Source organism: Ovis canadensis, chromosome 3 (assembly GCF_042477335.2).
Source record: "Ovis canadensis isolate MfBH-ARS-UI-01 breed Bighorn chromosome 3, ARS-UI_OviCan_v2, whole genome shotgun sequence".
NCBI classification, from domain to species: Eukaryota; Metazoa; Chordata; class Mammalia; order Artiodactyla; family Bovidae; genus Ovis; species Ovis canadensis.
In genome coordinates, this window is record NC_091247.1 from 8,783,188 (window position 1) to 8,809,715 (window position 26,528).

Consider the following 26,528-nt stretch of genomic DNA (forward strand, 5'->3'; position numbering starts at 1 on the left):
TGGGAGTCCCTTGAGCAAAGAGGACTTAACGAATTTAGCCAGTTCCATAAGCAAAGAGCTTCCCTGGTGGCTCAGGTGGTAAAGAATCAGCCTGCAATGTGGGAGACCTGGGTTCAGTCCCTGGGTCAGGAAGATCCCCTGAAGAAGGGAATGGCAATCCACACCAGTATTCTTGCCTGGAGAATCCCATGGACAGAGAAGCCTGGTGGGCTACAGTCCACAGGGGCACAAAGAGTCAGACATGAGTGAGGGACTAACACTTTCACTTTTACTTTAAGCAAAGGGTCTGTTCTGAACTTGACACAGAATCAGGGCAAGGCAAAGATGTCCCAGGACGTATAGACATTTTAGGCATAAGTGTCTAGGTGATTCTTCACCCGATTCTTTGAAGACACTTAGGTCTTCAAGTGTTCTGCTGTGGGTTTGGGTGTTTCCTTAATTATAATTTAAGTGCAGGAGGCCCTAACGATCTTGACTCTTCCAGAAACCTGTCTGTTTGGGAGTTTATCCCTCCCTGGATGGTGCCCAGGAGGGGGCAGAACTTGCGTCATTAGGATTAGTAACAACACCTACCCCTCACCCCCACCCTGGGGAGGAGTCTCCTGCTCCTGCAGCCCAGTGAGAACACTGGATTTGTCAGAGCACAAAGCCTGCTAAGCTCTTATGAAACAGATGGCTTGTCTCTAGTTGTCCTTCATGATGGGGGTAGCCCATCAAACACTCTCCTTCCTCCAATACCTCAGGCTTTCCCAAGCAGATTCATTCTGAGGCTCTTTGTGGTTCTGTCGGGGCAAGACTCCTTTTTTCAAACCAGGAGATGATCATTCATTTCAGTGCCCATCCCAGCATTTGACTAAATAACTATGATTGTTTCATTAAGGCCAGGCATTTATGCCCTGGGCTTCCTACATATCAGGCCTTAATGCTGTGTTGTAGGTGTCATTTAATGTAAATGTCCCACAATGACCCTATTAGGTAGGAATTTCTAATATTCCCATTTAACAAATGAGAAATCCGAGGCTCAGAGGTGCTGGGAAATTGTCGAAGCACGTGTCCTGAACTTGTGGAACTGAAGTCCATGCAAGGACAAAGTCTGAGCTCTTAGCCGGTGTTGTAACCTAAAAACAGCACTGCATACCCATGGACTGATGGGGTGAGCAAGGGAACAATCCTGATGTTCAGGTGGCTTTGTTGTTGCTCAGTAGCTTAGTCATGTCTGACTCTTTGCAACCCCATGGACTGTAGCACACCAGGCTTTCCTGTCCTTCACCATCTCCAACAGCTTGCTCAAACTCATGTCCATTGCATCAGCGATGCCATCCAACCATCTCTCCCTCTGTCATCCCCTTCTCCTCCTGCCTTCAATCTTTCCCAGCCTCAGGATCTTTTCTAAGGAGTTAGTTCTTCGCATCAGGTGGCCAAATTATTGAAGTTTCAGCTTCAGCATCAGTCCTTCCAATGAATATTCAAGACTGATTTCCTTTAGGATGGACTGGTTGGATCTCCTTGAAGTCCAAGGGATTCTCAAGAGTCTTCTCCAACACCACAGTTCAAAAGCATCAATTCTTCGGTGCTCAGCTTTCTTTATAGTCCAACTCTCACATTCATACCTGACTACTGGAAACACCATGATGCTGGTGCTAAGTCACTTCAGTCGTGTCCAACTCTGTGCAACCCCATAGATGGCAGCCCACCAGGCTCCCCAGTCCCTGGGATTCTCCAGGCAAGAACACTGGAGTGGGTTGCCATTCCCTTCTCCAATGCATTAAAGTGAAAAGTGAAAGTGAAGTTGCTCAGTCGTGTCCGACCCTCAGTGACCCCATGGACTGCAGCCTTCCAGGCTCCTCCATCCATGGCATTTTCCAGGCAAGAGTACGGGAGTGGGGTGCCATTGCCTTCTCCAGAAACACCATAGCTTTGACTATACAGACATTTGTTAGCAAAGTAAAGTCTCTGCGTTTTGATATGCTGTCTAGGTTGGTCATAGCTTTTCTTCTAAGGAGCAAACATCTGTTAATTTCATGGCTGCAGTCACTATCTGCAATGATTTTTGGAGCCCAGGAAAATAAAGTCTCTCACTGTTTCCATTGTTTCCCCATCTATTTGCCATGAAGTGATGGGACTGGATGTCAGGATCTTAGTGTTTTGAATGTTGAGTTTTAAGGCAGCTTTTTCACTCTCCTCTTTCACCATTATCAAGAGGCTCTTTAGCTCCTCTTTGCTTTCTGCCATAAGGGTGGTGTCATCTGTGTATCTAAAGTTATTGATATTTCTCTCAGCAATCTTGATTCCAGCTGTGCTTCATCCAGACCAGCACTTCTCATGATGTACTCTGCATGTAAGTTAAATAAACAAGGTGACAATATACAGTGTTCACGTACTCCTGTGGCTAGATAGGTTTATATATGGCACAGGAAGGAAGAGGAGGCAAGGATATGAGAAAGTGATGTGGGTTCAATGACTGTTTCAAAACTATGGATTCCTTCTTGTAATCTCTTTGTGAAGAAACCATCTTTTAGATGATCTGGCTTTTCTATTACCAAAACAAAACAAATGGTGATAGCATATTTATTCAGTATTTGGTCTCCCTTCAGAGCAGGTTTTGCTACACTTAGAAGGCAAAGAATTTTTAATAGTGACCTTGAAAGGAGCAGGTTCTCAAGGGGATGAGTCTAATGAAATTAAGCAGAGGCTAATCGGATAGAGTGGAACTTGCCCTGAAACGAAATGGGGAGATTCACTAATGGAAACAATTTGTAATAGAATTAAGTGCAGACAAGACAGAAGTAAACAAAGAAATAACAAGATAATTATGGCTTAAAAGCACAACAAAGAATACAAAGAAAGCCTAAAGGGTTATGCTCTTCTCAGCATAAGCGAATTCTGCATAATCAGGACATGAAAGTAATCTGAGTAATACATGTGAGCTGGTGGTGGATATATACGGCTACCACCTGCCTAGACAATGTCCCTCAAGTTTGAAAGGAAAGGATTTCCTGGCAATCACAATAATCCTTATATCGACACTTCCATTAGATTTTGTATCCATAAAGATGAAAATTTCATAAAGGGACTTGGGTAATCTTGGTTTGGATTTTATATTTACAAAGAAGCAACTCAAATAGAATTTTTTTCTGTTTTTAGACAGGTCTTACAAATAATCATGAAATTACTTTCTCTTTCCTAAAAAGGCAAACAGGTAGAATTTGACATTCTTTTCATTGTAAACATTTTCATAATTATTTGTCCAGGACTATGGTTTTGGAAATCTGCATCAAGCTAAAGATGGTAACATTGGTAGAGTTTAACTTAACTTTAATAAAATGTAGTTGGCTAAGAGGAGAGAGCACCAGACGAGGAATCACCTCTGGGTTCTGGTCCCAGAAATGCCACTAATTAGCTGTGTGGTCTTGGGCAAGTCACATAATTTCTTTGAAAGAAAAGTGAAAGTGAAGTCTCTCAGTCGTGTCCGACTCCTTATGCCCCTATGGACTGTAGCCTACCACACTCCTCTGCCCATGGGATTTTCCAGGCAAGAGTACTGGAGTGGGTTGCCATTTCCTTCTCCAGAGGATCTTTCCAACCCAGGGATTGAACCTGGGTCTTCCACATTATACACAGAGCAACCAGGGAAGTCCTTATTTCTTTAGGCCTCTTTTTCTTTATCTGCAAAACTAAGAGATTAGACTAAGCCTCCAATGTCTGTTTTTGTTTTGTTTTTAAATAAATTCTTTTGTTTGGTAATTTGCTACTATCCTTTAGTTGTCCAAGGAGCAGCGGCTGCGGAGGCACAGGAGGGCCAAGAGGAGCTACTCCACGTTCAAGGTCAGGAGAGGCAGCAGTGAGAAGATACCCCTTGTCCAAGGTAAGAAGCAGAGGGTGCACTTTGCTGGGGCGGCTGTGAAGTGATACCTCACATCCAAGGTAAGAGAAACCCAAGTAAGATGGCAGGTGTTGTGAGAGGGCATCAGAGGGCAGACACACTAAAACCATAATTACAGAAAACTAGTCAATCTGATCACATGGACCACAGCCTTGTCTAACTCAATGAAACTAAGCCATGCTGTGTGGGGTCACCCAAGATGGGCGGGTGATGGTGGAGAGGTCTGACAGACTGTAGTCCACTGGAGAAGGGAATGGCAAACCACTTCAGTATTCTTGCCTTGAGAACCCCATGAACAGTATGAAAAGGCAAAATGACTGACAGGATACTGAAAGAGGAACTCCCCAGGTCGGTAGGTGTCCAGTATGCTACTGGAGATCACTGGAGAAATAACTCCAGAAAGAATGAAGGGATGGAGCCAAAGCAAAAACAATACCCAATTGTGGACGTGGCTGGTGATAGAAGCAAGGTCCGATGTTGTAAATAGCAATATTGCATAGGAAGCCTGGAATGTCAGGTCCATGAATCAAGGCAAATTGGAAGTGGTCAAACAGGAGATGGTAAGAGTGAACGTTGACATTCTAGGAATCAACAAACTAAAATGGACTGGAATGGGTGAATTTAACTCAGATGACCATTATATCTACTACTGTGGGCAGGAATCCCTTAGAAGAAATGGAGTAGCCATCCTGGTCAACAAAAGAGTCTGAAATGCAGTACTTGGATGCAATCTCAAAAATGACAGAATGATCTCTGTTCGTTTCCAAGACAAACCATTCAATATCACAGTAATCCAAGCCTATGCCCCAACCAGTAACACTGAAGAAGCTGAGGTTGAACGGTTCTATGAAGACCTACAAGACCTTTTAGAACTAACACCCAAAAAAGATGTCCTTTTCATTATAGGGGTCTGGAATGCAAAAGTAGGAAGTCAAGAAACACCTGGGGTAACAGGCAAATTTGGCCTTGGAATACGGAATGAAGCAGGGCAAAGGCTAATAGAGTTTTGCCAAGAGAATGCACTGGTCATAGCAAACACCCTCTTTCGACAACACAAGAGAAGACTCTACACATGGACATCAACAGATGGTCAACACCGAAATCAGATTGATTATATTCCTTGCAACCAAAGATGGAGAAGCTCTATATAGTCAACAAAAACAAGACCGGGAGCTGACTGTGGCTAAGATCATGAACTCCTTATTGCCAAATTCAGACTTAAATTGAAGAAAGTAGGGAAGACCACTAGACCATTCAGGTATGACCTAAATCAAATCCCTTATGATTATATAGTGGAAATGAGAAATAGATTTAAGAGACTAGATCTGATAGAGTGCCTGATGAACTATGGACGGAAGTTCATGACATTGTACAGGAGACAGGGATCAAGACCATCCCCATGGAAAAGAAATGCAAAAAAGCAAAATGGCTGTCTGACGAGGCCTTACAAATAGCTGTGAAAAGAAGAGAGGCGAAAAGCAAAGGAGAAAAGGAAAGATATAAGCATCTGAATGCAGAATTCCAAAGAATAGCAAAGAGAGATAAGAAAGCCTTCCTCAGTGATCAGTGCAAAGAAATAGAGGAAAACAACAGAATGGAAAAGACTAGAGATCTCTTCAAGAAAATGAGAGATACCAAGGGAACATTTCATGCAAAGATGGGCTCGATAAAGGACAGAAATGGTCTGGACCTAACAGAAGCAGAAGATATTAAGAAGAGGTGGCAAGAATACACAGGAGAACTGTACAAAAGAGATCTTCATGACCCAGATAATCATGATGGTGTGATCACTCACCTAGAGCCAGACATCCTGGAATGTGAAGTCAAGTGGGCCTTAGAAAGCATCACTACAAACAAAGCTAGTGGAGGTGATGGAATTCCAGTTGAGCTATTTCAAATCCTAAAAGATGATGCTGTGAAAGTGCTACACTCAATATGCCAGCAAATTTGGAAACCTCAGCAGCGGCCACAGGACTGGAAAAGGTCAGTTTTCATTCCAATCCCAAAGAAAGGCAATGCCAAAGAATGCTCAAACTACCGCACAATGATTTTGCACTCATCTCACATGCTAGTAAAGTAATGCTCAAAATTCTCCAAGCCAGGCTTCAGCAATACGTGAACCGTGAATTTCCAGATGTTCAAGCTGGTTTTAGAAAAGGCAGAGAAACCAGAGATCAAATTGCCAACATCCGCTGGATTATGGAAAAACCAAGAGAGTTCTAGAAAAACATCTATTTCTGCTTTCTTGACCATGCCAAATCCTTTGACTGTGTGGATCACAATAAACTGTGGAAAATTCTGAAGGAGATGGGAATACCAGACCACCTAACTTGCCTCTTGAGAAACCTATATGCAGGTCAGGAAGCAACAGTTAGAACTGGACATGGAACAACAGACTGGCTCCAAATAGGAAAAGGAGTGCGTCAAGGCTGTATATTGTCACCCTGCTTATTTAACTTATATGCAGAGTACTTCATGAGAAATGCTAGGCTGGAAGAAGCACAAGCTGGAATCAAGATTGCCTGGAGAAATATCAATAACCTCAGATATGCAGATGACACCACCCTAATGGCAGAAAGTGAAGAGGAACTAAAAAGCCTCTTGATGAAAGTGCAAGAGGAGAATGAAAAAGTTGGCTTAAAGCTGAACATTCAGAAAACTAAGATCATGTCATCTGGTCCCATCACTTCATGGCAAATAGATGGGGAAACATTGTAAACAGTGTCAGACTTTATTTTTGGGGGCTCCAAAATCACTGCAGATGGTGACTGCAGCCATGAAACTAAAAGACGCTTACTCCTTGGAAGGAAAGTTATGACCACCTAGATAGCATATTCAAAAGCAGAGACATTACTTTGCCAACAAAGGTCTATCTAGTCAAGGCTATGGTTTTTTCAGTGGTCATGTATGGACATGAGAGTTGGATTGTGAAGAAAGCTGAGTGCCGAAGAATTGATGCTTTTGAACTGTGGTGTTGGAGAAGACTCTTGAGAGTCCCATGGACTGCAAGGAGATCCAACCAGTCCATCCTAAAGGAGATCAGTCCTGGGTATTCATCAGCAGGACTGATGTTGAAGCTGAAACTCCAATACTTTGGCCACCTCATGCAAAGAGTTGACTCATTGGAAAAGACTCTGATGCTGGGAGCGATTGGGGGCAGGAGGAGAAGGGGACGACAAAGGATGAGATGGCTGGATGGCATCATTGACTCGATGGACATGAGTTTGGGTGAACTCCGGGAGTTGGTGATGGACAGGGAGGCCTGATGTGCTGCGATTCATGGGGTTGCAAAGAGTTGGACACGACTGAGCGACTGAACTGAACTAAACTGATCCTTTAGATCCTTTATCACTCATTAGGAGTCTGGAAGAATCCAAGAGACCTGCTGCACAGTCCTTGAATCTAAATGAAATCCCCACCCAAAGTTGAATTCCCTCTAGGGCATGCTCGCCAAGGTCATGTCCTACTGGCGACAGGGAGTTGTCTGCCTTCCTGGGGCAGCTGACCCACCTGACTGTGAGAAGTTTGATTTAATATTGAGTTGAGATCTGTCTTCCTGTCAAAATCTTTTTCTTTCTCTATCCATCAAACAGGTTATCTAAGATCCTTATTGTTTGTTTTAGATACTGAGTATGTTCTGAATTAGAAACCTTAAAAAAAAATGCGCTTTGAGAGAGAGTATATCCCTGAGACAGAGGTTCTAAAGAACCATGTGCTCTTGTAGATTTAAAGTCAAACATTGGAATCATGACAAGTATTCCTGCAAAGGAGATTCTCCTTGCGGGTCATTTGATGTGCTCAGTGCTCAGTCATATGCGAAACTTGCAATCCCATGGACTGTAGCCTGCCAGGCTCCTCCTGTCCATGAGATTTCTCAGGCAAGAATACTGGAGTGGATTCTCATTTCCTTCTCCAGAGGATCTTCCTGACCCAGGGATTGAACTCGTGTCTCTTGCATCATTTGATATCCACAGATTAATCAGAGATTTGGGGAAGGGATGAAATTGTCATGGGTGCCTCCCCCTCTGGCTTGCGTGTTGAAAACAACAGAGTAGTTTTGCAAGGGGATGAAACTCCGCTAACCTCACCGCTGAGGACACATGTATCCAAAGGGAGCTGACCAGTGGTCACCCATCTTAGAAGTACGACAAGTTATACAGAGAGACAGCTAAAGGAGCAGCTACTCACTAACCATCCACTAGCAAGACGCCGGCATCAGTGGAAACCAGCAAGGCCTGGCCCCAGGGATCCGCACACACGGCCTCATGAGGGAAGTTACTGCAGAAACACTGTGGCTCCCAAGGCTGCGGGGCAACACAAGCACAGGAAGGTTAAGAGCACAGAGAGAGCACACCGGCCCATCAGGGGGAAATGCACACATACCACCCGAAACGGCAGCACAGATGCCCCAGACCCCGGGAGTTAGATGGGCTCTCACTCAGTCACCTTTCTTAAGAAAAAAAAGTCTTCTTCCAGAAATGTATGCATCAGGAGAAGGCTGAGTCACGTGTTTCTGGCACTTGTATTATAATGATGCCCTCAAGGGCTAGGGAAGCATCAGTAATGTTTTCTAAGCAAACGTTTCTTTTTAACACTTAGAAGTTGGACCAAATGGTGCCTATTCTTTTTTGGAGATTTCACAATAGTTCTTTATAAAAGGAAGTCCCACCCAACTCTCTAAAAAAGAAGTCAGATTCCTGTGCTGCTGATTCGGCAAAACTATTAAACCATACACAATGCAAGAGGTTGCTATCATCTTAACATGAAAAGGCTTATTGACCCACTTATGGCTATGAAATCTTCAAGAAAAAAATAATGTCTGTTCATAGGAATATGTCGAGGGCTCCGACGAAACCTACTAGTGTTCCCCCACTTGATATGTTCACATCATAGAGCCTTGGTTTCATTCCATGTTGATCGAGCAAGAATAAATAGTCGGCACTGCCTTACTGCTCCCTTGGAGCTGTGGCTGATGCCTGGAACCATTAACTCCCTCCAAAGCATGTGGCTTGGCCTCAAAGGACAAGGACGTCTGTAGAGATTCTCAGGGATGAGTTGAAGTCCAACATCTTCACTTTTACCTGATGCTGTACAAGAGCCTGTGTGCACATGTAAGGTGTGTACATAGGTGTGTTTGTAAGTTCTAAGTGAGCACATGCTGGCACACTCAAAGTAGGAGTGATGGCTCTGAGGTCACCTGCCAGGGTGCTGTTTGGGATGAGGGTAAACGCTGTGTGAATTATTCCTGTCTTGGAAAATCATGCTATACCTTTATGAAACCCACCAGCCTCAAAATGAGTGACCTCATTGCTGAGATAAGGCTCGGGCTGTTGTGAAAGGATCACACAAAGGACGTGAAGATATTTTATAAACTGAAAGAGGGCTGCCCAAGTGCAGGTCATTACTTGGAATGGCATTTCCCTAAGAACTTTTTAAGAAAGTTGGTGCTGCTGCTGAGTTGCTTCAGTCGTGTCCAACTCTGTGCGACCCCATAGACGGCAGCCCACCAGTCTCCCCCGTCCCTAGGATTTTCCAGGCAAGAATACTGGAGTGGGTTGCCATTTTCTTTTCCAATGCATGAAAGTGAAAAGTGAAAGTGAAGTTGCTCAGTTGTGTCTGACTCCTAGTGACCCCATGGACTGCAGCCCACCAGGCTCCTCCATCCATGGGATCTTCCAGGCAAGAGTACTGGAGTGGGTTGCCATTGCCTTCTCTGTTAATAAAGTAACTAAATCTTATTGGAATGTGCTGTCTATGAAGTCCTTGACAACACTACAAATTCTACTATTCAAATGAATAAGCAGATATTGGGAATTTTGGCAACCTTTGGAAAAGATACTTTGCCGTCGGTCTTGTCTTAAATTGGCTGTGGGTTTTCAGCACCGGTTGTATTTTGAGTGCATCATTTTCTTGAAACCAGACTTTGAACAGTGTAGGTTCTACAGTTCAGATATAGATCATCTATACCTTTAGGGCGAAAGTAGATATATTCATAATTCTTTTGCTTTTACAATGGCCACTTCTCCAGTGATACACTGTCTGTGGGGTTGTTCCATTTTATTATCTTTTACATATTCTGAACATAGATATAATGAAGCATGTAGGGTAAGACTTTACAATACAAAATAATGCAAACAATAAGCTCATACTGTGATTTGTTTTTATGTTTTCTCTTCTATGCTTGATGACCACCTAGTTCTTTTTCCATGGGAAGTAGAAATGAGTAGATACTCAGGCCATGAATGAGTTGTAGAGGAGGCAGTGATTGCTCAGCTGTGGTCCTCTGACCAACAGCATCAGCATCAACTTGGGAGAAATGCAAATTCTCAGGCCCACTCAGACCTACAGATTCAGAGGTTCTAGGGGGTGATTCCAACCCACACTGAAGCTTCAGAAATACTGCCCTAGAGCCTTGCTGTTGAGTGTGTCCATGGTCAGCAGCACAGGCACCACGTGAGAGCTTGTTGTAAATATAGGATCATGGCCCGGCTACAGAGCTGTTGATGAGAACCTGCATTTGGTCAGGATGTCCCAGCCGTCTGTATACACACAAGGCTTGAGGCGCACTGCTGAGCTCAGTCTGCCTGTCCAGGCCCGGTCCAGCAGCTCTGCCTCTTTAAGCAAAGGTGCAGGCACACCATGGAAGCCAGGAGGCTCTCACTAAATGCTGCCCAACCTTACCTGGGGCTTCGTCTGCAGACTCTGCCACAGACAAGCTCTTCTTCCTCTTGCCCCACAAAGCTCTTTCTAAGAATCTCAATAACTTCCCTAAAGACACAGGACATTCACAGTTGAACATGAAAGCATCAACAACTCACCTCTTTTTTACAGATCCCCGATGCCACCAAGCTTGATGGAGCGTCCCCTCTCACGATGGATTTCAGCTTTAGTGCCTTACAGAACAGAGATCTTTTTCAGTTTATCAGGCAGTAAAAGCATAAGAATCAACAGTTATGACTTGAAAAAAACTTTTAAAAATGAAACAGGAGTAATTTCAGGCTTGTTTCAGGTTCCCACGCTGCCCTATCACTGAAGATAAGGAAAGGAGTCAGCTGGATCTAATGACGTCAAATGCATTCTGTCATTTCAACTGATCAATATATCAGTACAGGGATTTCCAAACCACCAGTGCTGAAAAAAATCCCCAGGTCCTTCCTCAAACTTGATAAATCAGATTTCTGAAAGTAGAGTCGGGGTGCTATCTTTGAACATGGACCGAAGTTGGAGGCCCTGGTGACAGGGCTCCTGCTTTAGGAAAAGGTTATCTTTGCTGCTAAGCTTTCGTGACTGCCTTGCTGATTAGCTTCCACTTTCAGGTCAGAATCTTGTCTGCAGCAGACAGCTCTTCTCCTCCCTCTTGTGACATGGGACCAATGCAGAAGGCTGTGTCACCTCCAGAACCAAGAAACACTAATGTCACGGAGAAGCCAGGCAGAGAGGGTATGGCTTCCTCCAAAACCTGGAATAGGGTGATGCCCGGGAGCCACCTCCCTGTGATGACTGCTTTCAAGCGGTAGAGGGGAAATCGGGGTCTCCTGTGAGGACAGCTCCCTCCGTGCTGACTCCTGCCAGGGGGCAGTTCAAGGTGCTTTCCCTAAATTGGCTCTCTACTCTTTAGAAGATCCCCAGGAGTCAAGCAAATGGTATGTGCTCCCTTGACAAGAGGGAGCAGGGACTGAGCCCTGTGGCCTCTTGCTCCCAGCCAGCATCACCCCTCCTCATATAAACAACAAGGTCCTACTGCACAGCACAGGGAACTATATTCAATAGCTTGTGTTGAACCAGAATGGAAAAGAATATGAACAAGAATATAAATATGTATAACTGAATCACTTTGCTGTACAGCAGAAATTAACACATTGAAAATCAATTATACTTCAATAAAATTAAAAAAAAAATCTTCCTTATGGTTCCACAATGATCCTAAGAGAAGTGACAGAACTCCTCCAGGAGTGGGCAAACATAATGTTCTTCGCAGAAGGGCCAGCTGATTTGGATGGACTCACAACTCTGTGTCTTGCACAACAGGTGTCAGAAGAAAACCCACCTGTCCTATTCTAACAAACTCTGCCTGGCGGGCCTCCTCTTTCTTCCTCGCTGACTTGGGCGATTCCGGTAAGACATCACTGAAAGATCGTCTATTAAGCATGTTCTGAAAAAGAAAGACAAGTTATGAATTCCAAAGACAGTTATCAAATCTCATTTTTGCCTTCTCTTACTCCACAAACCTATTTGTCCAAATAGTCCTACTTCTGCTGCCTCTATTCATTCACTCAATAAGCATCTGTGGAGCATTGCTCAAGTGTCTGCCCAGGTCTGTGTGAGCCGTGAGGGATTAAGGAGACAACAGGGGGAGAGCTTGCCCCGGGAAGAGCTGAGAGCAGGGGCTCAGAAAGCAAGCAAACCAGCAGCTCCACTTACTAACCGCCTCCCAGAGTGATCAGCCACTATGCTGCACAGCTCCAAGGATGCCGTTCTCAGAGAGGGCACCCCCGGAACATGACATACTCAATTCCGTGTAAACAGGGCCCCCGGACTTGTCAACTCTGTGGCCTTCTGGGTAATTCTGGGCAAGGATGTTAATTTCTGAGTCTCAGTGTCTTTGTGCGGCTAATACCTGTCTCTGAGGTGTGTTACAAAGACTAAGGGAGGAAATGCATGGGAGGTGCTTGAGCACACACTCAGTAAATGTCAGTTTTCCTCCAGACAGCAGTCAGAGAGCTGGGTACATGCTTGCAGTTAGCACGTAGTGGCTGAGCACCTATGCTCTGCTGGATCTGGGCAATGTGGTGGACACAATCTCAGTCCTCATGCAGCAGAGTCTATAGGAAAGATAGATTAAGTAACTGACTACATGACTGGCACATGGATAATTTCCATGAAGGGGAGATACATAAAGCATCTGGAGGCATTAAACGGGGGCACTAGGCTTCAGCTGGGGGCTGAGGAAGGCCTGATAAGGCAGTGATGCTTCAGCTGAGACCTGCAAAGACATCACATACTCCTCTTGGTACCCTTTCTTCATTGGAAGGACTGATGCTGAAACTCTAATACTTTGGCCACCTGATTTGAAAAACCAACTCATTGAAAAAGACCCTGATGCTGGGAAAGGCTGAGGGCAGGAGGAGAAGGGGGCGACAGAGGATGAGATGGTTGGATGGCATCACCGACTCAATGGACATGAGTTTGAGCAAACTCCGGGAGATAATGAAGGACAGGAGAGCCTGGCATGCTGCAGTCTATAGGGTTGCAGAGAGTGGGAGATGACTTAGTGACTGAACAACAATAACTCTCTCTTCATCCTTCCTTGACTTTAAGGAAATAAGGAAATGGGCAGATTGCCAATTATGGCTGGCTATTTAGGGCCCTGGGGTTGGTCTGACCCAAGCCCTGCAAGTAGCTGGGTGCGGAGACCAGCTGGAAATCAAGGGCACCTATAAGATGGCGGTGGTTACTGTGCTGAAGGGAAAGGGTCATACAGGCACCAGTTTGTTCTGATGTTCTTCGTCTCCCCAGGGTGGGGGTGGGGGGCACTTGAGAGCAGACACTGCAGTTATGTTCACATTCAGCAGCAACTTCTGTTGCTAGAGTTTGTGGCCGCACTGATTCTAGGGGAGTGTTCCCACTTGTTTTGTGTTCTTTGTTAGATGTGAGAAATGCTTCTAAACAACGATGATTTCATTCTGCATTAACACTTGTTAGCCACCTTGACACACGGCGATCTTGTAGAATATGGAGACCTCCAAAGAATGTGGGGCCCTCGAGGTGCTGGGCTCCTCAAGGGAGGTGCTGGGCTCCTCAAGGGAGGTGCTGGGTCTCATTAGTGTGGTTACACCTTCAGCCTAGGAAGTGTCTGGCGCAAAGTGGATTTTCAGTAAATGCACAGGAATATTTCAGTGCCTAAATATGGTACTCACCAATAAATCTCCAGAAAACCTTAAGAGAGCGTAGTCTCTCTCCCAAATCCCTATTGGGCCTGTCCATCAGTTCCACAGCACAGGTAACGCTGAGCGGTACCCCTGGTGTCAGCCACCCCAAAGCACTCCACTGCTCCAAGGACTGTTGACTGCCACTCATGCCCCAGCCTGCATGGCGACTTCCACAAGCTTGTTTATGAAAATCGCAGTCTTGTATATGGACATTAAACATTCCCTCTTCCCGCGGTATCCATGAGAGAACCCCAGCCCCTGGTGGCCACGGTCCAGTGTTGACAGCAAGGATCAGGAGACTTTACACTCTTCTAACCAGGACTCATCACAAGGACTTGTGTTCTCAATTCAGACCCCGTGGGAAAGAAAGAAGACAACGGACCCAGGGTTACCTTGTGCACATCTGGCATCAAATCCTGGTATAAAGATCGAATCAACATATCCAGAGTTCGTCGACGTTTCTGGGCAAATGTTGGGGTTTCCAAAGTGGCTTTTTCACCGTTAATTACTAAAATAAATCAAGTTTCAAAGGGAATTACAAATGTTAGGTTATTGAAGAATGTCCTTCTCAAGGAAACTTCTCACAGTAAATCCCACCCATTTCCTAATGCTGTTATTACCCTTTCATGGAAGAATCCTTAAAAACTTGCTAAATTTATCTGTACAAAGCTATACTTCATAGGTATATCTATCTTGCCTTTCCTGTTGGATTACAAGATTCCTGAGCAGAGGGTATAACTAATTATTTGAAGACCTAACACGCACCCAAACCTGCCCTCATCCACCATTCCACCCACCTACTCACCCATCCACTAATATATCCATCCATTAATCCAGCTACCCACCCATCCACCCATCCATCCAACACATAGGCCAAACCATAGGATGCCATTCAATGGGATTAAATATATATTTGCTGGATTTTGTTAGAAAAAATAACACCACCATTGCCCAAGCAGAGTACTGGAATTCTTAGCCCAGTGAAAGTTTCTTCTGGAAGAAAAAGCTGGTGGTTTAGTGGACTACAGACACTGAGAGTCAATGAAGTGGAGTGTCCAGTAACACATTAGAGCACAGAATAGAAAGTGTGCAGTAGTTAGGAGCTTGTGGCTGAGGCAGTTATGGGTTTGAATCCAAGCTGTGCTGCTATCTGGGCAATCTTAAGCAAATTATTTAGATCCTTGGGCCTCAATTTTCTATTATGTAAAGTGAATATAACCACATTTCCTTATGGGGTTGTAAGAACGTGGTACAACACATAAAAGAGCACACAGCTAGGCCTATTGAACTGAACAAATATTAGTTATTTGTTGGCTAGGATGCTAGGTATCGATGAGAACCCAGGAGAGACCTCCAAAACACCATCAGAAAACTAAATACGTTTCTCCTGAAAAATTAACAGAACATGGAATGCAATCAGTGCTTAAACAATGATATCTTCTTTATGGTATCTTGCAAGAATTAGAAGAAATGTATTTTGATGTAGAACGAGGTACAAAAACATTTCAAAATAGAAACTTACATTTCACTAGCAAAAAGTCCCTGAATTCCTGGTGGTCTGTAAACACTGGTGGGGATGGCAAGGGTGGGCCAAAGAGTGGTACGCTTTCCTCTGAAAATATTTTCAGCCTGTGTAGAGAACATTGTAGAGTTAGTTGGTTTTTCTTAAAAGATCATCAACATCTAGATCTTAAATTTCTCCAGTTGCCTATGTGATGTCTTAGGAATACTTCCACAGGAAGAAAGCGTTCTCTGTCCTTCCAGAACCTCAGCCACCATGCAGCAATCCTATCTGCTTTAGGGCAAAGATCAGGTCTTCCTGGATCCTTCATGGTCCAACCCACCAAGCGGCGGGCAAGGTCACCCACCGCAGTAATGACAGCAAAGACCACCACTTGCACCCACTGCACAATAGGGAGCATACCTGGCATTTTAAGACAGAGTATCAGCTGATTCTCAGCAGCCTGACAAAGTAGAGCCGTTACCTTCCTTCCACAGACAAGCCTGAGGCTCGAAGAAGATAAACACTTTTCCCCTAAAGTTTCAAATTTAGTGAGCGACAAGAGCTGGGATTCCAACCCAGGTCTATTTGCCTCACAGTCCATCCTCTTTTCACAACATCATGATAGCTTTTAACAGATTAATTTTTGAGAACAAAAGGATAAACAGGCAAGGATGTAGCCTAGGAAGGAGGGTGCTCTGGGCAAGATCAAACATATCACATTTGTGCCCTCTGTGGAGCACAACCACATTCCAAACTATCCCTGACCCTCGGGTCTACTGCACAGAGCAACACTATATGAAACAGGGGACTTCCCTGGTGATCCAGCGGCTAAGACTTAAGGCTCCCAGTGCAGGGGGTCCAGGTTGGTCAGGGTGCTAGATCCCACATGCTGCAACTAAAGATCCTGAGTGCTGCAACTAACAGCCAGCACAGCCAAATAAAAAAACCCAAATCAAAACAAAACGGTATACAAGACAAGCTTTTCCTGAAGACACAGTCTTTCAAGTCAATCAAGAAATAGGTAATGAATCAAGAGTCTCATAAAATGAATGCCAAATTAACATGTAAACATGAGGATTAGAACAAGCCATCAAGATAAAGTTGTTACCAACCTGTAATTGTCCTTTTGCTGATCATACCTCACTAAGGCAAAAATATCTGTGGTGATGGTTAAGGAAATAAATTAAGGACCTGATGTGCACAGTCAAAAGCTTGTGTTTGGTAAACTCTGGGTACAGGATCATCTTGGACCTGCTCTCCTGGGGTCAGGACACCTGTCACCCTTAGGTTGAGATGGAACTTTGTCTTCTGTAAAAGAGACAGCCAGGGGAGACAGGTCTGACCTCTGCGTGCTCGTCCTTTTGGGAAAGGGCTTCACCTCCAAATCTGTCAGAAAAGCAATATAAATAATGCTATGAAACCACTACAACAAAGCAAAACCAGAACAAAAAGATCAGTTCCCTTGCCTGGAAATATATACAAGATCCCCAATGAAATTAACCAGATATGTCATCTCATACATTTTGAAAGGAAAAGCAGTTTAAATGTGTCCACTGTATACTTTCCCTCTCTCTCCTTCCGGCTTTTAGTAGACAAAACAAACCCAAACAAACCAGTGTAGCTGGTGGCAGTCTCTAGGCAGAATCTACTCTGCTCGTGTTGGGCACGTTGAGTCTAAAATAGTACCACCTCCACCAGCTTTTTTTTTTCTTCTCCCATTCCTTCTCCTCCCCCAGCATCTCCCAGCCCTAGCTTCTCTTAGCTAGGGTTGAAATACCATCCTCTTCAATTCCTCAGAGTGCTCCCACTCTTAGATTTGTCCCTTTGGAGAAACAAACGAGCCCAGTGCCAAATCTTAAACTTATAATGAAAGGAAATTCTAAAAATAATGATGATCTCTCTGTTACTCTGAGTCACCTCCCTCTCCCTCCTGGAATTTTCTTTCTGTTCTGTAAGAAGAACCGCTGCAGGAAGGGAGAAGTATTAGTCCTCCATCCCAGTGACCAGGATAAGATATCACTTATTATTAATGTGTATGTGCATACCTGCTTGATTCCCTGTCCTCATGGCAATTTTCAGCTTTTAAAAACTTACATACTGGGACTTCCCTGGTGGTCCAGTGGCTAAGACTCTGTGCTTGCAGTGCAAGCGGTTTGGGTTCAAACCTTGGTCAGGGAACTAGGTCCCGCATGCCGCAACAAGGATCAAAGATCTCGAGTTCCACAACTAAGACCCAGTGCAGCCAAATAAATAAATGTGCTCAGTTGCTTCTGTCATGTCTGACTCTGCGATCTCATGGATTGTAGCCCGCCAGGTACCTCTGTCAATGGGATTATCTTGGCAAGAATACTGGAGTGGGTTGCCAGTTTCTCCTCCAAGGGATCTTCCTGACCCAGGGATCAAATCTGTGTCTCTTTCAGCTCCTGTATTGGCAGGTGGATTCTTTATCTCTCTGAGCCACCTGGGAAGCCCCCAGATAAATAATTTAAAGAAAAACTTACATTCTGTAATGTTAGGACATAAGCAAACGAGCTAGAGGATACAGAGCAATCTACTTGTAGGTGCCGTGAGTCACAGTGGTCCTAGCTCCCAGCATCCTTACTGGGGTCTCCAGGGAACATGAATAACTAGACCAGAATTTATTGTGAAAAATGCCTGTTAGTTGTCTTTTACTTATTATGGGAAACCTGTAGGTACTGCTGCTTGCCTTTGACTTATTATGGGTGGCATGACAGCTGGGCCTCACTGTCGTGGCCAGTGGCCCAGGACAATGGGGCCATGATTGGGGATGTGTCGGGCTGGCCACGCTCATGCCCCAGGCCTGTCTGAGTGCACTTCTCAGATGTCAAGAGATGGTAATGCAGCAGCCATTCCCAGGACTTAGAATCAACAAAGACACATTATTTTGGCTTTTTATCTCAGCTTGCAAGTTTTTTATACCTAAAGCAAATTTCTCAGAGGATTCACTACCTATAATTCTTCTAATTCCCTTATTATCAGCGGAGGGTAGGAAGTTCCCCTCATTTCATAGACACTTGAGGAAAGGGAAGACAGTTCTGAAGTGAAGAATTCTCTGAGAATAAATAAGTCCATTCATCACTGCAGTGGACAGAGAGAGTGGCTCTTAGGGTCTAGCAACCAAAACAATCAGCACGTGCCAGTCCATCGTAACATCAGGCTTGAGGGTCATTTTAGGTCCAGCGAGGCTAACCCTTGGGAGGGTTCACACAGGCCCAGGATACGTGTAAAGTGGGAGCGGATCATGGAAGGCTTGAAGGCAGGAGAAGGTTCCTCCCCTTCCTGGAACACTATGGTGACGATGTCGTTTCCAATGTGGCGCTTCCTTTCCACCTGGATGTAAATGAACAGCATCACTGAGAAGGCCGCTCACACACGGCACGTTCCCAGGGTTAATGCACTAATGCAGCAAAACAAACTCCAATGCTCACAGAGCCCTGAGCGTCAGTATCTTTGACTCCTTGCCTCCCAACTTCTCCAGCCCATCTCCTGGCTCATCTGGCAGTCTCCTTCACTCCTCTTCCAACTCAGGCCTGCATTTAATCTTCACTGTCCTCCCCCAGGAGCCTCCAAGCAGTCTCCTTGCCTCTATTCTCTCCCACTTTACTGCTCTGATCAGGTTCACTTTCACTCCTGCTTCATCTCCTTAGCCTGGAGTTCAAGGTCCCTGGACCAGAGGCATTGCCCCAGAATTCCCTGGGGACTGGCTCAAATATGCATATTTTAAAATATAAACGAATGCCTTCACTCGTTCTGAAGCATATACTTGATGAGAGTAGTGGCCCTATCTAATCTGACCCCAGCTGACCTTTCCAAAATGATCTTCTAGACCTAGGGCCAATAAATCTTTTTTAAAAAATTAATTTATTTTTTAATTGAAGGATAATTGCTTTACAGAATTTTGCTGTTTTCTGTCAAACCTCAACATGAAGCAGCCATAGGTATACATATATACCCTCCCTTTTGAACCTCTCTCCCATCTCCCTCCCCATCCTACCCCTCTAGGTTGATACAGAGCCCCTGTTTGAGTTTCCTGAGATATACAGCAAATTCCCATGGCTATCTATTTTACATATGGTAATGTAAGTTTCCATGTTACTCTTTCCATACATGTTACTCTCTCCTCCTCTCTCCCCATGCCCATAAGTCTATTCTTTATGTCTGTTTCTCCATTGCTGCCCTGTAAATAAATTCTTCAGTACCATTTTTCTAGATTCTGTATCCATACGTTAGACTACGGTATTTATCTTTCTCTTTCTGACTTACTTCACTCTGTATAATAGGTTCTAGGTTCATCCACCTCATTAGAACTGTCTCAAACGCATTCCTTATTATGGCTGAGTAATATTCCATTGCATATATGTCAGTAAATCTTTTCTGTGAAGGCCCAGACTCTTGACAGTCCCTTGTATGGCAAGGAGATCCAACCACTCAATCCTAAAGGAAATCAACCCTGAATATTCATTGGAAGGACTGATGCTGAAGTTCCAATACTTTGGCCACCTGATGCAAAGAGCCGACTCATTGGAAAAGACCTTGATGCTGGGAAAGATTGAGGACAGGAGGATAAGGGGTGACAGAGGAAGAGATGGTTGGATGGCATCACTGACTCGATGGACATGAGTCTGAGTAAACTCTGGGAGTTGGCGATAGACAGGGAAGCCGGCATGCTGCAGTCCATGGGGTCGGGAAGAGCTGGACACGACTGAGCGACTGAACTGAACTGAACTGAGCAACTGAATGATAACAATGAAGTTCCAGACAGTAAGTATTTTGGGGTTTGCAGATCATACTCTTTACAACCATGCAGCTTTGCTGTTGTGGCACAAAAGCAGCTGTAGACAATTCATAAATCAATGGGCAAGACTGTTTTCCAATAACATTTTATTTAACAAACCACGCAGTCTACTGGATCTGGTCCATGGGCCATAGTTTGCCAAGCCCTGTCCAAGACCTTTGCATAACTGGCCAAGGAGAATGATTCACTTTTCTCCATGGGTCCCTCATGTGTCCCCTATTTTACACTGTAAGCTCCTGAGAACAGGATTTCTACCTGACTCATATTAGATATTACTCTCATTTTGCAAGTGACAAAACTAAGGATTAGAGATGCTCTGATAATTTTACTTCAGTTCAATTCAAGAAGATTTTTGGCAATTACTTCTTAGATATGACACTAAAGGCATAGCCAATGAAAGAAAAATACATAAATTTGACTACGTTAAAATTTAAAACTTCTGTTTACATTAAAGGATACTATCAACAAAGTAAAAAGGCAGCCCAAAGAATGGGAGAAATATTTACAAGTCATATATTCAGTCATATATAAAGAATTCCTACAACTCAACAACAAAAACCCCAAATAATGTGATTAAAATATAAGTACAGGACTTGAATACACAATGCTTTAAAGAAAATATACAGATGGATAATAAACACAAAAGATGCTCAATATCACTAATGATTAGAGAAATGCAAGTAAAAAGCACAATGAGATATCACCTCACACCCATCAGAATAGCTATTTTAAAACAACTCAAACAATAAGCGTTGTTACAAATGTGGAGAAATTGGAGCTCATGCATTGCTGGGTGGTGGGAATGTAAAACAGAGCCACTGCTGGGAAAAATATTCAAAAAATTAAACACAGAACTACCACATGATCCAGCAATTCCAGTTTTGGGTATATTCTCCCAAAATTGAAAGCAGAAACTCAAGCAAATATTCGTACACCAATGCTCTTAGCAGCTGTATTGATAATAGCTGAAAGGTGGAAATGACTCAAGCATCTACCAATGATGAATGGATAAAGAAAATGTGGTATAAAAATGTGGAATACCACTCAGCCTTAAACACGAAAGAAATTCTGACACACGGTACAATATGGACGACCCCTGAGGACACTGTGATAGTGAAATAAGCCAGACAAATAGGAAAGATGTATGATTCCACTTACATGAGATTCCTAGAATGATCAAATTCATAAAGACAGAGAGGAGTGCGGTGGTTGCCAGGGGCTGGGGGAGGGAGGAATGTGGATTTACTGATTAATGGGTACCGGCTTTCGGTTTGAGAAGATGATGAAGTTCTGAAGATGGACCATGGTGAGGACTGCACAACAATGCACTTAATGGAATTAATGCCACTGAACTATCAATTCAGAAGTGGTTAAAATTGTAAATTTTATGTTAAAATGAAAATAAATAAGTGCTGATCCATCAATTGATGAATGGATAAACAAAATGTATCTATAAAATAGGAAATTATTCTGCAATAAAAAGGGATGAAATACAGCTACAGGCTACAACATGGACAAACCTTGAAAACATGCCAAGTGCAAGAAGCTAGTTACAAAAGACCACATACGACCTGATTCCATTTATACAAAGTGTCCAGAATAGGCAAATTGAAAGAAAAAGCAGGTTGCTAGTTACCAGAGGCTATGCAGGGGGGAGTGGGAAATGATGGCAAAGCCATGAGAGATTTCTCTTCCGGGTAATGAAATACTCTAAAATTGACTGTGGTTGAATAGTTGAATAACCATGTGAACATACTTAAGTGGGTAAAGTGAATGGAATATGAAATATGTCTCAAAAAAGCTTTTATATATATATTTAAAAGTAATTATTTAGCTTCTACTCTATACCAGGAACAAAACAGACAAAATTCCTGCCTTCATGGGACATATACTCTAGCAGTAGGCACAGAAATTACATAGTAAACGTAAACAAGTGTTCTAAATAATATGCGTAATGTTAGGTGACAATGTGTGCCATGGAGGAACAGGAGCCGTGCAGGGGCCTGGGGGCGCTGGGGTTGGGTGGGTTGTGGCTTTAATTCAGTCATGGGGTCATTTTAGCAGCTGGCACTTGGGTGGATCTGAGAGTGGTGAGTGAGTCAGCCAGAGGATACCAGGTAGGAGAGAGTTCTGGGCAGAAGGAAGGGCAACTTAAAGCCATGACGTGGAGCAGTATCTGGTGACTTGGGACAGGAAAAGAAGACGATGTGACTGGAAGGGAGGAAACCAGAAGAGCAGTGGGTGAGGGGACCAGAGAGGTATGGAGGTCACTAGGGGCCTTCAGCCACTCTAAGGATCTGGCTTTGACTCTGAGTGAAGAGGAAGGCACTAGGGGTTTGGGAAGAGGCGGACATGCATTTTTAAGGATCACTCTGGCCAGTGGATTGAGAAACACTGTCAGGGCACCAGGGAGGCTGGAGAGGAATTTATTCAGCATGGTAACTGAAGTGTGACAAAAGCTCAGGTGTCACCTGAAGGTCGAGCCCACGGGATTTCCTGACAAACTGAATATGGGATGAGAAGGAAAGACAGGAATCAAGAATGATTCTAAGGTCATTTTGCCCCAGACACTGGAACAGCAGAAGAGCCATCATCAGAGATAAGAAAGACTTTGGGAGGAAGAGGTCTGGAGGAGAGTAGGGAATTCAGCTTTGGACAGACTGGGTGTGAGACGCTGAGCCCAGGGGAGGTGTCAAGAAGGCTGCATATTTGGTCTGGAGTTCCCCCTAGGCTGGCTGGAGATGTAAGTTTGGGTGTCTGTGGCATGGGCTGGGATATAAATGGGTTTGTGAGTGTAGAAAGAGAAGAGAAAGGAGCTAAGAACTGAGCCCTGGGGCTGTCATCACACACAATGAGTCCAGGATCTCAGAGCCACCTTGAGGCAGAGCTGGGCTGGGCCCAGGGCTGACACAAAGCCTGTGCTTTTATCTGGTCCTGAAAGCTACAGTCAGGTTCTGGAGCACTGGGAGACTGGGTGTTAGGGGCAAGGACACCACAGATGTTAGGGAGAAGATAAGCCCCAGAAAGACAAATATCAATACCCCTTTCCTTGCCCCCACTGTGGTTTACTTCGGTGATAGAAGATAGAGATGAAGGAGTTATTGTAAAGCCAAAATCTACAAAATCTTTGTGAAAGTTTGTTTCTTTACATCAGATTTGGGATGTGGCTCAGACTGTTCCACTAGTGTTTTAGATGTTAGGAGATCAAAGAGCCACCGATCTTATGAATCACCAAGATTTTCTGACTGTTACCTTAGGCCCCAAAGAGACCATGGCAGGTACAGAGAGAGGCTTGTGGTTACTGGTCCTTCTCTGCACCGAGAAGGTTCACTGTCATTCTGCACTTCTTTGGCTCTCTTCCTCACTGCTTTATCTTTCTGGTAATAGAGACAAGTTTCATAGTTGTGATTTTCTTCACATCTACTGATGCTGGGCAAGTGGAAGGCCCAAGCACTACCCACAGATCCAGCCAAGATGTTGAACACATCAGTTCATCTGGGAACATTTCAGTGCTCCTGGTGAGCCTGTTTTCTCTTAATATGCTAACAGCCCCTTTCAAAAAGATAAGGTTAAAGTCTGGAGTTGGGCAAAGGTTGAACTGTCGCATTCATTCCTCCTGTCTCCGGCTAATGCCATCATTTGTCACAGGACAGAGGCTATTTTGGTGAATGTACGGGGCTGAAAAGGTCAGGGTTGGGGGAGGAGGAGGGTTATGAAATATTTCAGTGGAATTGTTTCCCTATCATTGTTGAGATGTAAGAGGTCAACATAATTCACGGTGAGTGGGAGGGTCAGCTTGATCTCTCTTCTCCATGTGAACCCAGGATCCTAAGAGCTTCAGCTCCTGAGAGGTGGAGCCTAGTAGTGATAATATAGGTCACCTCAGCCACACAAGGGAAGAAAGGAACTCTTAGACACTTAAGCAAGCTTACTGGGCCGAGGCACTTCCTGCTATGCCTGTCCCTTACCAGCTAGCCTTCTAAAATCAGAGCAAGCTTAAATTCTCCAGAGGGTCTCTACTGCCTGTAAGACAATCCACCAGCTCCTTATTCCAGGCCCCAAACCATCAAACAGAACTAGCTCTTCCTGAGCCCACCACCTGCATGTCCCCAAAGCATCGCTATGTCTCATCATCATAACATCACTTTTTAGCCCAACGATCTGCTTTGTGTCTTTCTCCTACTGGAGTCTCATTGAAATAAGGATTATAAGTGTTTAGAAAAAAGCCCTTTTAGCCCTCACATACTGGCTCTAGGTTCACATTTCTCACAAATCTTTGCTGAACAACTGTTGATTTATGTTTGTGATATTTACTTACACAGATGCCTTCAATGTGTAAAAAAGGGATAAGAATCTCATACAAAGGTAAATGGAACCCCCCAAATCCTTAATAAACCAGCACCATGTATCTTTGTTATATCTAGATTTCATCAAATGGGCAAGTTTTCTCTTGGAAACGGCTAATCTCTGCAGTGGGCAGGGTGTTCTTAAGTAGTTTTTTCCGCAATGGGGCACAGGCCATTGGGGAAATGGTCAGTGTTAACCTCCTGCATTAACCTGAAAAAATCCTTGCAATCATTTTGACAAGACACAGGCACGTGGAGAGAAGTCACAGGATGTGTATATGCAAAACCGTCTGTCAGGGGTCTAGAAAGCCACACTCACACACAGGCACACACACACATGGTCACACAGACACACAGGTACATGACTGTCTGAGCCTTTATCTCCTGAAGGGGCCAGCACCAGTGAGGGTAGTTCTTCCTAAGCCTTGATGAAACTGCAAGCAAACAGCCTGGAAACAACATCCCCAAACTGGTCCTGAAATTCGGCTCGTGTATGAACATCCACAGTCTCTGGTTCTATAAAGTCAGCAATGTGCTCTCCACACTGAGGTCACCGCTGCGTGTTCTGCGTGTTCACACGTACCTGCTGTTTGTTTTCTTTGGAATACGGCAACATGGTAGAAACATGAAACATGATCTCATGCCCTTGGTAGATGGTATAAACAGAATGAATCCCTGTGGTGTCATCTGTAAAATACAATACGCATTTAGTGGGCACAGGGAATTCTGAGGCCATAAGGAAACAGTCTTTATTTGCAGGCTAGAGGAATACAGCACAGTTAGCACATTCCAAAGATCCTATGATCATCCACCTGAGTGGAGGCAACAGTACGGATCCCTCTCCAGCTGAGGCAAGGCTACTGCCCACATGGGGGCCTCTTCATCCCCCTCTAAGCTCTCTTGCTGTCTCATTCATGCCTTGCTTAGCGCAGAAGAGATCACGAGAAGTCTGAGCCCCAAAGGACAGCATGTTACAACTCCTTGCCTTCTAGTTACTGCTGGTGTCTAGGCCAAAGTGAACACAAGATGACATACAAGTAATTATCATGTCCATAAAACAAAAGGAGCTATATCCCTGGCAGCATTGTATAGTGACTAATAGCACGGGGTTTGGAGTTGGGCAGACTCAGATTCGAGTTCTCATTAGCTATGTTCCTTCTGACACATTACCTCACCTTTCTCTGAGCCTCAGTTTCTTAAAATTTGCAAATAGAGATAAAAGTAGTATCTAACTTCTAAGGGTGTCTATCAGATTATCCCAGGAAAGGGAAATGAGGCTGATGGACTCCAGGAGTGACCATGGGCACACAGAGCTTGTTGGGGGAGTCATGGGGATGGGAAGCTGGGCCTGACCACTGGGCCTGAATACTTTGTCCCAGCATCCACCAGTTAAGGTACTCTCAGGACAGCCCTCACAAACTGCCTGACCTTCCCGTATTCAGAATCTGTGAAGTGACTTCAGCATGGGCTGGTGGAGAGATGAAGCCCCCAGAGGCTCAGGATACCTGATTTGAAGTTTATCAAATTTAGGCCAGTCAGCTTCACATCACCTGCCTGGCTTACCTCCAGGACTGGCTGTGAAGAGCAGATAAAATGACAGAAGTGCAAGCACAAGAAAAAACCCAGAAATGCTGTACAGTTAGAAGACAGCATACTCCACCCTGGCTATAAATTCAAATTCAGATGAGGCTGGCAAACGAAACTTCTACAAAACACAGCAGAATGGAGGAGGAGGCAAGCTTACTTTTGGTGTCCAGACCACCACGGTAGCCTGTCCAGCCCTTGAGAGTGATGGTGTCACCCAGCAGATTTAAAAATTTTTGAAAAGCGTCACTTCCGATTTCTGTAAGAAGAGGTCAAGTGTGAACAAAGTGCAGTGTCCACAAGGTCCTAGTTTCTAGCTATGTACTGAAATCCTTTGAAGATTAACTAGGCTCCACGGACATTCCCTCTTCTGGAGACTGTGCAAGGGGCCCACAGTTCCCAGAATCTGAGGGAAGGAAAAACTAGAGTCAGTCTAAGCAACCTGAATGCTGCCAGGCTGGGGTCA

The 26,528-nt window shown here is 44.4% G+C and overlaps 1 protein-coding gene across 2 annotated transcripts in view; it reads right to left on the reverse strand.

Moving 5' to 3' along the window:
* The window catches only part of GARNL3 (GTPase activating Rap/RanGAP domain like 3), a 165,717-nt gene that overhangs the window by 25,031 nt on the left and 114,158 nt on the right, over positions 1-26,528 (reverse strand). For both annotated transcript variants that reach the window (XM_069580126.1, XM_069580125.1), the window contains exons 11-19: positions 26,223-26,321; positions 25,062-25,165; positions 18,559-18,667; positions 16,429-16,474; positions 15,335-15,441; positions 14,205-14,320; positions 11,931-12,035; positions 10,702-10,776; positions 8,076-8,187 (exon numbers count right to left, since the gene is read on the reverse strand). In XM_069580126.1, the coding sequence (XP_069436227.1) occupies positions 8,076-8,187; positions 10,702-10,776; positions 11,931-12,035; positions 14,205-14,320; positions 15,335-15,441; positions 16,429-16,474; positions 18,559-18,667; positions 25,062-25,165; positions 26,223-26,321 (873 nt within the window). The remainder of the gene's footprint in view (positions 1-8,075; positions 8,188-10,701; positions 10,777-11,930; positions 12,036-14,204; positions 14,321-15,334; positions 15,442-16,428; positions 16,475-18,558; positions 18,668-25,061; positions 25,166-26,222; positions 26,322-26,528) is intronic.